We start from the raw sequence: 14,044 nt of genomic DNA, 5'->3' as shown, positions 1-14,044 counted from the left end.
TATGCATTTGTCTATTCTAGACATTTCGTATAAATGGAATCGTATCATATGTGGTCCTCTGTGTCTGGCTTCTTTCATTTAGCATAATAATTTCATAGTTCATGTTGCAGCATACATCCGAATGTCATTCCTTTTTACTGCTGAATAATAATTTCCTGCACTTTATTTATCCATTAATCAGTTGATAGACATTGCTGAGTTGAGTTAGGAGTGTTGGAGGGCTGGTGTGAGTTAAGTTGAGTCAGGTGAGAGTGGGTAGGTAGAGGCAGCTGGCTGGAGTGAGCTGCCTCCCCCAAATCCAGGGCTTATTCTACAATTTCTGCTACCAGGCCCTCTAAGGCCACCTGAATACTTGCCCTGTGTTCCTTCCTTCATTTCATAAATACTACTTAGAGTCTTAACTCTATGAAGAATGTTGGTGTCCAGAGGTTAATTGATAAGTTCACTCATTTATTTGCTTACTCATTCATTTGTTTAGTTCTGTTGAGTGTTCACTCAGCACCGGGCACTGTTCCAGATGCTGGGAATAGAAGAAAGATGTGGTGTCTGCCCTCAGGATCTTACTCCGGAGGAAAATTGGTTTTACGGCAATAAATAGCTAAATAACGTAACTTTAAGTAGTAGTAATTGTTGAGGGAAAATCAAAGTTACACAAATAGTGATGGAGTGTGGTGGGTATTTGAAATAGGTTAGTGTCAGAAGAAGCTTCACTGAGGAGGTGATATTTGAGCAGAGACCTGAAGGATGTGAGGGAAGAGCCAGATGGAGTCTTGAGGAAATATCCCTCACATAGTGAAGAACCCAGAAACTCTCAAATACCAATGAGGGCTCTTAAGGGGATGGTGTTTCTCTTGGTCACCTATTCTCCAGATAGGCTTCTTTTGCTGATTTCTTCACCCTGAGTTCATGTCTGTCAACCCAAATGTAGACCTGAGCCTGCTTTCCTTTTAGTTCCTCTATCAAACATCTTTAACTCAAGAATGCTGTGTGTTATTTCCCTCTTCCTGGGTACACATAATTGAGAACACATCTCCCAGCATCCCTTGCTGGGAGTTAGGCTGGGGCCATGGGACTGGTTCTTGGCCAATGGGACGTGAGTAGCCATAAAACCTCCTGCATAGCCCTCCTTGTTCTTTCTCCCCATTCCATGATGACCTTGGAGATTACATGTGTAATCTGGTGTTAGGGAAACCAACCTACATGCAGTCAAAAATCTGCATATAACTTTAAAGTTGGCTCTCTGTGTCTGCAGTTCTGAATCTGTGGGTTTAACAAACGTCAGATCATGTAGTACCATATGTATGTATTGAAAAAAATCCACATATACGTGGACCCACACAGTCCCATCCCATGTTGTTCTAGGTTCAATTGGACTTGGAGGAACGCTGCCAAGGAGGTCTCCATTAGCTATGACCAAGAAGCAACTTGATTGTTTTAAACCCTTGAGATTTTTAGGAGTTGCTTGTTACAGCAGCTATCATGAATTGTCATGACTAATCCAGTGAATGAATCCAACTTTTACTGAAAGTCGGCATGTAAGCTTGGGTGCAAACCAGGAAGTCTCATTGCAGGAAAATCAACAAGTTAAAAATTTTCTACTGAGTATACTTATCCTCAGAAGCTCCCACTGCTGTGAATTTGTCGTGGGAGGTGTGTTCTCCCCAAATTCAGATTTTCTACCATTCTTTTGGCCTCTCCCAACCTTCCCTCCCTAACACCTCTCCTTGCCTACACTCTCCACTCTCTTCCTCAAAGATGGTCTACGCTGTGATCAAATTTCTCTCTTTCTTATGAAGAACCATCCCCTCAACCTTTCTTTCGGACTCTATCTTCACGCCCACATGATCCATGACTAGTTCAATGAACACTATTATTGATGATGATAATGACCATTGATTGTCTACATGCCACACACTGTTCCTCAGATGTTTTCCCTGCATGGATGTATTTATCCCTCATCACAACCTTTGAGGAAGTTTCTGTTACCATCCCCATTTGGCAGATAAGGGAGCGGAGAAACGGAGAGGTAGGGAGTAACTTGCCCAGAGTCTAGAGCTAATGATTTTGCTAAACAACAAGCCATCCTCTCCCTGAAGTGAATTATTTCCATCATAATTTCAAGATTTACATCCAATAACAGCCCAGGGTTTGAATGCAGGTCAGCTGGTATTAGCTTCTGCAACTCCAATTCCTTGCTGGTATAGGTATTTTGGAGGGGAGGAACAATTAATAGTGTAATGAGGACTCTTTAATGAGCTAAAAAGCTCATTAAAGAATTAGAAACTCGGCCCTGCTAAATTACAGGGTAATTGACAAAGGTGTAAGGAGGGAATTCTAAGGCTTCACATGCTCAGCTCTGTGTATTTACCTGGCATCATCACCAGCACCCGGGAGGCTGCTGGGAAAACCCTCAGCTGATTTGCATATTCAGCCGCCATAATTAATCACACATCTTGTGCTTCATGAGCAATAATACTGAAGCTGGGGACAGGGCGGGGAAGCCAGCAGGGGGGCCACCTGTGGCTAGATATGTGGTTGTAGGTGGTGGTAAAGTAGAAGATTTTACACATATGCGCTCATGAATCATTGAGAGACACACAGTGATATACAGACCTAGGGCCCGTGGCATCAGACCCTCATCTTGTCACCTCCTTCCCAACCCCGTTGCCACCACAGCTGCAGGTCATGTCCCAGACCCATAGGCAGACTCGGAGTACGTACCCTTATACCCTCAGCTGGGTTATACTCACAGCTGGATCCAGGTGTGCTGACACGCATAACAGGCCATACACACAGTTGCACACATAGAAATATATAGAGAGAAATTTTGTAATGAATACTCACGTGTCCACCACCCAGCCTAAGAAATAAAGCACCCTACATACAACTGATGCCTCCTTGATATGTTTCTTCCATTGCATTCCTTTCCCTTCCCCACCAAGCGTAGATGAATGTGGAGAATTGAGAATGTTTGTTTACTTTTGATAAAATGTACAAAAAATAAAATTTAAACCATTTACCTATTTTAAGTGTCTGGTTCAGAGGCATTAACTGCATCCCCATTGCAGTGCAACCATCACGTCACACCATCCATCTCCAGAAATTTTTCATCTTCCCCAATTGGGACTCTGTCCCCATCAAATGCTAGCTCCCTAATTTTTCCTTTCCCTGGGTTGGGGGAATTTTTGACCTCAGAATATTTCTCCGTGTTTACTGTACACAGGGAGCTGTATCCATGGCTGTGCTCAACATGATTTGGCAAGTTTCTAAAGTAACTCTAATGGTACAATACTGAACACGTCCTTTTGAGACTTGCTTTGTTAGCTCAGCCAGAGATTTTTGTATCTTCTCCGTGTCGACACAAGTATTTCTATTTTAATTGCTTTTAAAATGCTTACCTCAGCATAGTTAACTCTTCTCCTACATATAAACTTTTAGGTGTCTCTCATTTTGTTCCTTCTCAAACACCACAGCGCATGTGCACATGGGTAATTATCTCCAGGGTGTATAACTATGTAAGAATGGAAATTATGGGCTAGGGGGAAGGGGGGTCTTCAGCTGTCCTGAGTATGAGCTTCAGGCTGGTTGCCCAAACCTCACTATGTCCCTTCAGCTCATCATTCTCCTGAAGCTCCCTGTTGGCCCCAAGATAAAGTCCAAGTTCCTCTATCTGCTGCTTTGGCCTCACTTGTCATTGTACTTCATGAGGAGACCTAGCCTCCTGAACCTTGTGGCCTCAGGACCTTTGCACGTGCTCTTCCTCTGTACATCACACTCTGCCAGCTCTTCTTCATCCTTTAGGTTTCAGCTCTGGTGTCACTCCCTGATGACCCCCAGGCTGGATCAGGACCCACCAGTCGCACTCAGTGAACCCAGCCCATCTGTGAACGCACCTTACTCTTAACTCTCAATTACTTGAGATCAGGGCCACCTGGTTCATAGCTACAAATCCAGTGCAGGCTGGGTCTGTATTGAGTGCCCTGTCTCTACTTGTGGATGGATGGAGGAGTCCTTGCATCTATCTCAGGGCTAGGGCGGCGGCTGCACAGAGACCTGGGCTCCAATCCCAGCTCTACCACTTCTAGTTCTGTGACCTCAGGCAAGTGGCTTAACCCCTCTGAATCCCTCACTTTCCTGTGAAACCCTTCCCATCGCTGTTGCAGGGGTTGAAATAAGCCCTGGCTGGGTCTGGCTCAGGGTAGAGCACTCTCGGTAGGATCTGCTGTGGTTCTGAGCCATGTTCTGGCTCCATAACCTTGGATGAGGGTTTTGCTCCTTCCTGGCTTGGCAGGGCTGGGAAGTGATGCTGGGTCTCCTTGTCCCGCCAACTCATGCCTCAATTCCCAGGCCCTTAATGGGAACCACATGCACTGGACGCCTGCCCACCCACTGGCCCTCCCTCCTCCTCCTCCCCCAGAGAGGCCTCCTGAGTCATCCTGTCCACCTCCCTGCTTCTTACAGCTTCATTCCCACGCTATCCCGGCCTGGGTTCGTGTCGAAGGTGTCTGTGTCGTGTTGTGGGTCCCTGTGGTTCTGTAGGTGTGTGTGAACTGTCTGCCTGTATTGTCTGTGTCAGTGACTGTGTCTGAATTGTGGGTCTGTGGGTGGGTTTTACCCAAACTGCGGGACTCTGTTGTGTGTCTCTGTGTGTGTGGTGTCTGTTCTGTGTGACTGTCTCGCAGGTTTGTGCCTGTTAATATATTAACGGCATGTCTGCATTGTGAATCTCCATATCTGGGAATCTGCGTGCGTGAGCTGTGTGCTTGAATTCTCGGGTGCGTGTATTTTTGGTATTGAGGGTCTGTGTGTATGTGGGGTCAGCTGTAAGCATGAGCGCTGGTCCTTGGGTAACTGCAGTTGTTCACCTCTGACATTCTTCTACCATTTGATGGTGTGTGTGTGTGTGTTTCTGTGGGCCCTTGTGCTTAGAATGTGTATCTGGCTATGTGTTGCATGGGGCTGTGTATGCTGGTTCTGGGTGACACCGCTCTGTCTGAGCATGACATTGTGTCTGGGCCAAGTGTCTGGGTATGGTGTCCCTGGGTGGCTGTGTTTGCGTGTCAGCTCACTTGAGGCCAGGCCTGGGCAACTAGGGGACAAATTCCTACCCTCACATGGTCACTCAGCATGTGTGTGTGTGTGTGTGTGTGTGTGTGTGATGCCTAGGGGAGGGTGTTCCTGTAATAACAGCAGTTTCCCAGTGAGAAATAACCAAGAGAAGGAAAGAATGGGGCTGAATGGTGGGGACAGTTTGCAGGGATCCCCCAGGGTCAAGGGCTGAACTCAGGAGCCACTTCTGGGACCTGGAAGGGGAGCTGAGCTCCATTCTGGGTAGGTACTTGAAGGGGTGGGATTGGGAGCCCTGGACCTGGTGGGCACTGGGATGATCACCATGGAGATACGGGGCCTTGGGATGGGGAGAGGTGATGCTCAGCTCACCTGGGAGGGACCAGGCCTTCTGGATGCCATGTGAACACCAGAAGGTCTGGCCTAGGTATTCCCTGAAGCCACAGCATAAAGAGCCTTGTGTCTGGAGTCAGACATGAGCCAAATTATGGTCTTTGCTCTGCTGAATACCCTCTCTGTGGTTTTGCTCAAGTTCTCTGAGCCACCTGAAAAATGGGATTGAGGCAAATGATATCTGTGCCCTGCTTATATTCCCCTTGCCCTCACGTGTTCCTGAGGACACTTCAGCCTCAGGGCTGTCCCAGCTTACACGTTGGCCAGGCCAGAAATGCTGAGGACCTGACAACCCTGGGAGCAGCCCTCCCTCAATGACATGTAGGACTTAGAGATTAAAAACCACTCTCCCTCACCCTCTGGTGGGACCACTGTGAATGGCAGCATCTATGCTCTCTCCGGGGGGTCTCCAGCAGGACTGACCCTCAGCCATCATGTGGATTTGATGGGAAAGGAAAGATGCAGAACAAATAACCCAATATAATGCTACGGAGGTCAATAGGTTGGCTTTGAGCCAGACAGAACTGGGTTTGAATCCGTGTCTGCTGTTTATAGCTGGGTGGCCTTATTCAAGTTACCTAACCTCTCTGAGCATCAGACTTCTTGAATTGGGGATACTAATTCTTACCTCTCACAAGATTGTTGTAAGAATGTAAACAAATAATGCATGGGGAGAACTTCGCCTGGTGTTGAGTTCTTAGTGGGAGTTCAGTGAGTGGAGATGGTTGTTATTAGAGGGAATCAGCTCTGAGTAGGTGGTCACACATAGCCTGGGGGATTAGGGCTTTGTGAATGATGAGATTTCTCCAGACAGGTAAGGGGAATGACTATTCTAAGCACATATCAATCAGGGCTTAGCTATAGAAAACAGGGACCAAAATCAGGGAACTTGGTGCTTACAAAACGGTTGGAAGGCAGAAGAATGGGGCTCTAGGCTAAGCCGATATAGGAGGATGACTTACTACAGAACATCATTTCTGACTTGGCCGTCCCAGGAGCTTCTGCCTCTACCATTCACAGGAAGGTGGGAAATAACGCACTGGGAACCACTGACTTCAAGAATACATCACCATAGGGGAGGGTATAGCTCAGTGGTAGAGTGCGCACTTAGTATGCATGAGGTCCTGCGTTCAATCCCCAGCACCTCCATTAAAATAAATAAGTAAATAAATAAGCCTAATTACCTCTCCCCCCAAAACCAAACCAGACCAAAAAAAAAAAAAAATCACCATAATGTGTAGACAAAATGTGGTCCTTTCTTACAATGGAATATTATTCAGCCATAAAAAGGAATGAAATTCTGATACATGCTATATCATGGATGAACCTTGAAAACATTATGGTAAGTTAAAGAAGACAGACACAAAAGGACAAATATTGTATGAGACCATTTATAGGAAATATTTAATATAGGCAAATACATTGAGACAGAAAGTAGATTAGAGGTTCCAGGGTCTGGGAATGGGAAGAATGAGGGGTTATTGCTTAATGATTACAGAGTTTCTGTTTGGGGAGATGAAAAAGTTCTGAAAACAGTGTTGATAGTTTTGCAACACTGCAGGGGTAATTAATACCACTGAATTGTATACTTAAAATGGCTTAAATGGCAATTTTTATGTTATATATATTTTACTACAACTTAAAAAATTAATGATGTAATATACCCAAAACCATTGAATTGTACACTTTAAAGGGTGAATTGTATGGTATGTGAATTATATCTTGATAAAACTGTTTTTTTAAAAATACATCTCTGTGGTTGCAATTTAGCAACTTGGAAGCTACCATCATTGCTACTTGCAACTGCCTCTCAATAAAAGTTGGTGACACTGGTGACTGAAGACAGTAACATTTTTGCAGGAAAACCCAATGTCTCCACACTGTGCTTGCTAGAAATCACTGCAGCACAACAGAAAGATGACCTCCACCCACTCCCCCCACCCATGTCTCATGCTTCCAATTGATAGAATCTCATTGCCATGCAGAAATATAGCTGCAAGGGAGTCTGGAAAACATAGTTTTTAGCCTTGTTATCTCTGTAGTGTAGGAATTCACACTAGGAAGTTGGGATAGTGCTGAGAGTCAACTCATCATCTTTCAGTTTTTCTTACATAGGATTTTTTCCCCTCTTCTACTGGTAAGAGTTCCATATCCACCCCCTCACCCCATTTCTATCCAGTGTAGGTTAGATGAGGCTAACTCTACTTTCTGGCTTCAGAGGGGTAATCTATGAGCAAGGTCTAGTCAAGCCACTTAATCAGTTCCTCTGAACCCATGACTGGCTCAAGAATGGGCACATGACTTGGAATGGACCAATGAGAGTCATTATTTTGCAAGCTCTCTTTTTGCTAAAGATGCTGAGCTTGGAAGATGAAAGCTTCTGGAAAATATCTTCATCACCTCCTGGCTATAGAGATCCCTTGCAGAGACTAGTAGAAGTGATAAATGGAAAGAGACAGAATTCTGATGACATAACAGAACCTCTTGATCCAGCCATGCCTAAATTTTATTACCTCTGGATTTTTCCTTCAGTTATGTAAGCTAACAGATACTCTTTTCTGCTTAAGACAGAATTAATCAAGTTGACTTTCTGCCACTTGCTATCAAAGGAGCCCTGAGTAATATATGGAGGGATTAGCAAGAGTAAAGGGAGGCGTAGACATGCATGGCCTAGACTCACTTACTCATTAAATTCTTCTTGATCATCTTCTCCATTTTGAGCCCTGTGCAGTGTATGGGAAAACAAAGGCATGGACTGTTTCTTTCTCTGGCTGGACACATTGAAGGGTCACAGGTGAGTAAAGACAATGGCTGTCCAAGCACCAATGAGAAAAACCCAATGGCCAGCTGGCGAGAATTGGTAAGGATCCAATGCCCTTCTACCTTGCCTCCACACATTGTGGTGAGCAGACTACCCAATGCCAGACCCTAAGTCACCTGGTCCATCAGTTTTGTTGCACAAGATCCTTGAGAAGCTGATCTCTCTTCAATAATGGTGCACAATTCTGACCACTACACTAATCACAGAGGAAGGCAGACATCATGCTCACCATAGCCTTGACCATGGTGCTGATCTTGAAGCTGACAACAGTACAACCAGGACACTGAGTATGACTCTGACCACAGTATGACCTGACTATGATTTTGACCATAGCATGACCAAGTCACTGTCCAAAGCTAGTTCAGAACACTGACCACAGCATGACCAGGACAGTGATTGTAACTCTGAGCACAACACAGCCAGGAAGCTGACCACTACACTGACCATAGCACAATTGATAATGACCAGTGGAGACAACAGTACTGACCATAATGCTGACCCCAGTAAACCAGGATGCTGACAGCAGCACAGATCACAGTTCAATAGGACACTGACTAGAGCATGATCAGGACACTGAATTTGCCACTGACCACAGCTGTGACTACATTTACAACATTGAATGTATTGGCCAGGATCCAGTCAGAAAAACAAAGTTACACCAAATAGTTCAATAGCAAGAATTTAATATGGGGAGTCACAGAGGTGTTAGTGAAACTTTGAGAGTAAATAAGAAAAAGTGAATCCATTCTAGAGTAGCAAGTCATCATCTTCTAAGGGCTGAAGCAGCAAAGGGAGGAGGTGGTTACCAGAGTCCAGGGACTGTGGCCACCTGGCAGGACCTAAATGAACCATAGTGGAGACTCCCAGTGGATCTGAGACCATAGAGGGAACACGATAGCCGCTGCCAGAAACATGCGAACTAGAGAGAGAGGGAGAAATATTATGGCTTCTTTTTTCTCCAGTTCTCCAATCTCTTGCCAGGTCTCCCATTGGCTGAGCCTAGTCTGGGAAGTGCAGTTTGCAGGGATCATGGGTACCTGGGAAATGTAGTTTGCAGGGACCATCTCTCCTGATACAGAGCAGAGCAGGGGAAGAATGAGGAATGGACCTAAGGGCATATTGACCAATGCCAACCACACAACACAGGCCATAGCTTAACCATAACAATGACCCCCTGCATGACCAAAGTCCAAGGTGGCCATTGCTCATGGTCCTGAAACACAGCACTAACAAGGGTACCACTCTGTAGGAAAGGCAAAAGCAGGGTCCTCCCCAACCCAAGTGTTGACCACAGCCTCACTCTTGGTCAAGATGTTTTGGGTTCCAACAACCAACATCTGTCTCCTACCTTATGTCTACCATAGGCTTGGCCTGCGGAATTAGCAAAGGACCATCCATCATTTGGGAAGAGGAGGCAGAGGGATGGATGAGGTGCCTTCCCTGGCCCAGGTTCTGTTTTGTGTCCCACATTCAGGGCCAGTGTCTCAGCCCCATGGTTCATTATGGAAACACCCTCTGGGGATTGAGTGCTGACTAGGTGCTCTGTTTACTCATGAGTCACAGAAGTCCCCAAGAACTCAAGATGAAACAGGTCTCCTAAAAGAAGGAAAGCTCTTTCCCTAGGGTCGTATGGCCAAGAAGAAACCGAACCAGGGTCGAACCAAGGTCCTATCAGACAACAAGTGCTTCTTTGTTGCTTTGACAAAACTGTCCATAGCTTGTTATCTGCCTGGAACAGTTTCAGTATTTTATGGCTGATTCCTCTATAACCTGGCTTGCTCGCTCCCTCACCCAAAAAGCCATATGAGGGCTTTGGGGAGGGAAGATGACTGAGGGGGGAGATGCAGAGAAAGGATGGAGGCAGGACAAGGACGCCCTTCATATGCAAACAGCTTCCCGTGGAGGTGGCGTTAATATTTGATTCTCTAGGTATCTGGTCTCTCCTCTTGGGCCATTGAAATGGGAGCAAGAGACTGTCCCAGGTGTAGTGGGAGAGGGGAGGCTTTGAACATGAAGGCCCCTGGGAATTGGGGCTTCGGGAAGTGAAGACAGGATGCCTACCAGCGGGCCATCCCCTTCGGCCTCTGGTCTATCCGTGCCCCGCCCCCTGTATCTGTCTCTCACTTTCTGTCTCCATCTCTGCTCCCGACTCTGGTCCCAGCAGTGACCCCTTCCCCCAAAGTCCAATTTCACAGACTCTGCCTCAGTTTCCCTGTTGATTCCTGAGTTCTTTAAAGAGGAAGCCTCTCAATTCTCTTCTTTGCTACCAGGCCTGCCTCCTACTACCCCCGCCCCTTGGTCCCCCCCTCCCACTCCCATTTATAACGTAGGAAATGTCCATGGAGGGTGAAATTTACAAACACGTGACGGAACCCCCTACCCTGCCCCACCACATCTCCATGACCTCTCCCATAACGGCCTGGGGGGCTGCTGGGTCACGTCCCCAGCTACCCTTCCCTGTGCCAGCTTCCCCCCACTTCCCTGCCCCCAGACCCTGCTCGGTCGGCGCCCGAAGACGAGCTGGGGGCGGGGCGGGGGGCGGAGCCCGCAACAAAGACTCAGAGCGAGCGAGGGGGGCGGGGCGGGGCGGAATCCCAGCCGCCGGCGAGGCTGGGGAGGCGGCGGCGGCGGAGGGTCGCCCCGGCCGGCCGGGCGGGGTCGCTCATGGTGGCGGGCCCAGTGTCGAGGCGCCGCTAGGGCGGCCGGGGGACGGGACGCCGGGCCGGGGGCGCGTCATGTGGCCGCTCACGGTCCCGCCGCCGCCGCCGCTGCTGCTGCTGCTGCTGTGCTCAGGCCTCGCCGGACAGGTAGGGGCCCGGCCGGCAGGTGCGGGCACAGAGGGCTCCAGGAAGGGAGGGGGCTCAGGGGGTCCCGGCAGAAACGGGATTTGGGGCTCCACGAGCCCCCAGGACTGGGAGGGATGAGGGTCGCAGCGAGGGAGGGGCTGGGACATCCACCCTGGCTTTGGAAATAAGAAGGGACGCTTCAAATCCAGCCTCAAGCTGGTAAGGTTTGGGGCACGATCGCCAGCCCAGCTTCGGGGTTCTCAACCTCTTGGTGACCCGGAGTCCACACCCGCCATCTCGCTCGAGCCGAGAGGGGCTGTGGGGGGACTTCAGGGGGTCTTGAGTGTCCCTTATCCTTCACTACTCCCATCACGGAGGGAGACGCCTGGCTTTTACAGCCCCCCCCACCCCAGTCCTCGCCCGCACCCCCAATGTGGGAAAGGGGGCGGGACTCACGTGTGAGTGACTGGCGGGGACGTGTGTAAGGTGCTGGAGGGGTGCTGGGTAAACGTGTGTGTCTTTGTGTCACGCCTGGGTGTGACTGAGATTTGTGTGTGTGGCTGTGCAGGTGTGGGTCCAACCGGGTGTGAGTTGGGGTGTGACTGGGAGACGGTGTTTGTACGTGAGGCTGAGTCTGTGTGAGACAGCGGGAGGCTGGGACTGGAGGGCTGCTGTGATAATGGGAGGCTTGTGAGCCTGCAACCCGGAGTTGTGTATCTATCCGTGTGTGACAGGCGATGTGACAGCCAATGAGGTCTGTGTTAATCCCAGCGGTATTTGGGCAGCTGTAGCTGTGTGTAAAGGACTGTGTGTGACAGTGTCCCCATGACTCTGTCCATCTGTCTGGGTGTTGTACAAAATGTGTGTGACCAGGTGTGTGGCTGTGTGAGGGCTTTGGGTAACCATGTCATTCTGTGCTCAAGTAAGTCACTCTAAAAGGGGGTGTGTGGGGCAAGGGCTGCGTGCATACGTGTACATCCGTGTGTGTGTTGATGCCTCACATATTTCATTCATGGTTTCTTAGAAGGTCTCCCTCTCCATGGTACCTCATCCCTTGGGCAGGCTTGGGGGGCTTTGCAAAATCGGGGATCCCAGCTTTCTTCAGCTATTGGGAAAACTCTTTCCTCCTCCATCTTGGGGGTGAGAGACCCCCTTGAGTTCTCAGATCCGTAGGATCTCAGAGAGAAGCTGGAATAAAAAATATTGAAATAATAATTATAATAACAGCTAACACATGAAGTGCTAATTATGTGCTGGGCACTGTTTCAAGCACACAGGATGGAACTAAGGCATTTACTCCTCCGAGCACCTTGCTAGTGGGTGGTATAATTACCTTCATTTTACAGATGGGAAAACTGAGGCACAGAAAAGTTAGGCCACTTGCTCAAACTCAGATAGCTTGGGAGTGGCAGAGCTAGGATTGAACCAAGGCAGTCCAGTTCCTGAGCCCACACATTAACCCCCTTGCTAAATAATCCACTCCATGGCTGTGGACAGTGCCAGTGTAGACACTAAGGGGGCTTCTGGGTAGAAGCTCAGAGGAAAAACCATCCTAGCGTCTTCTCTTTCCTGGTCAAGAGAAGAAAGGAATCAGACCATTGTATCCACCCCAGGGGGCATTGGAAGGGATGGAGATCAGACTCCGATTGAAGAATTTCCAGGCCACTAGGAGACCTGTGAGGATGCCTCCCTTGCTCCTCTGTTTCCCCATCTCAGTCCCCACATCCTGGCTGGGATGTGAAGTGTGTGCTCAGGGCTAAGCATCAGGCCACATCTAGTAGATGCTCAATTGATATGTGAGCCCCAAAGAAGTAAAGAGAGTCAGCTGAGCGAGAAAGAGACAGGAGAGCAAAGAGGCATACACTTGAGAGAACAGTGGATAAAAAAGAGCCAGGAGTGAAGTTGAGTTTGGTTTCCAAGAAGGACTCTTGGAGCCACCACCTGGGGATGCTCCTCGACCCCTGCTATCTCCTAGGAAACTCTAGATTTCCTGTCCTGTCGCCAAGATTGCCTAGAAGGGCAAGTGCTGTGAAAGGTGCCACTAGGGGGTGACCCCAGGGAAGGGAGGGAGAAGCTTGGAGGCGGGACTAACATGGCTGTTTGAGGGCGGGACTAAACTGAGTTCAGTGGAGGTGGGGCTAGATGGTGGGTGGGGCGGAGCTAAATTGGAATAATTAGTTGGGGCAAGGCTGGTGGGTCCTACCGCCGGCAACAGTGCCTCCAGGCGGCCACCACGGCCACTACCGTGTCATAAACCGGTCTACCCCAGCTTGCCCACCCAGCCTGGAGCCCTAGGGAAGGGAGGGGTCCAGAGGATGGAGGCCCTGTCCCCTCTCAGTTTCCTCCATCGCTTCCCAGAGACTTCTCGGTCCTTGACAGGCTCTAGCTCCACTGGGGGTCCTTTCTATAAATCACTCATTTGTCCGTTCAGTTAACAGATATAATTAAGCACTGGGGATACAGCCATGAACCAAGTCATCAAATCCCTGCCTTCCTGGAGTTGACCTTACTGCAGAGAGACAGACAAGAACCGAATAAATATATAATACAATGTCAACAGCTAAATAAATATATAATACAATGCAAGTAGCATGAAGAATAATGAACAGGGTAAAGGGGATTAGAACATGATGGTGGAGGGGTGGGGGGCTCTTTTAGCAGGTGTGTTAGACTCGATATCTCTAAGGAGGTGGTATCTGAAGGCAACATCTGAAGAAGGTGAGAGAGGATGCCTTCTGTATCCAGTGGAAGAGCATTCAAAGCAGGAGCAGCAGGTGCAAAGGCCCTGAGGTGGAAACAAACTTGGTGTGTTGAGGAGCAGCAAGGAGGCTGGTGTGGCTGGGGAGGAGTGAGTGAAGGGGAAGTTGAGGGGAGATGGGGCTAGGGAAGCCAGCAGGGGCCAGACCAAGTGAGAACTTGTGGGCTGTGGGCAGGAGTTGGGATTTGATCCTGAGAACAGGGAAGTAGTACCTGTCAA

The 14,044-nt window shown here is 48.5% G+C and overlaps 1 protein-coding gene across 1 annotated transcript in view; it reads left to right on the top strand.

The window, feature by feature from the left end:
- The first annotated feature begins 10,861 nt into the window (after positions 1 to 10,861).
- OLFM2 (olfactomedin 2) overlaps positions 10,862 to 14,044 on the top strand; it is a 56,045-nt gene continuing 52,862 nt past the window's right edge. The window contains exon 1 of the mRNA XM_074350711.1: positions 10,862 to 11,088. Within this exon, the coding sequence (XP_074206812.1) occupies positions 11,017 to 11,088 (72 nt within the window). The 5' untranslated portion in view covers positions 10,862 to 11,016. The remainder of the gene's footprint in view (positions 11,089 to 14,044) is intronic.

Source organism: Camelus bactrianus, chromosome 22 (genome assembly GCF_048773025.1).
Source record: "Camelus bactrianus isolate YW-2024 breed Bactrian camel chromosome 22, ASM4877302v1, whole genome shotgun sequence".
NCBI classification, from domain to species: domain Eukaryota; kingdom Metazoa; phylum Chordata; class Mammalia; order Artiodactyla; family Camelidae; genus Camelus; species Camelus bactrianus.
This window is presented reverse-complemented; position numbering and strand designations above follow the sequence as displayed.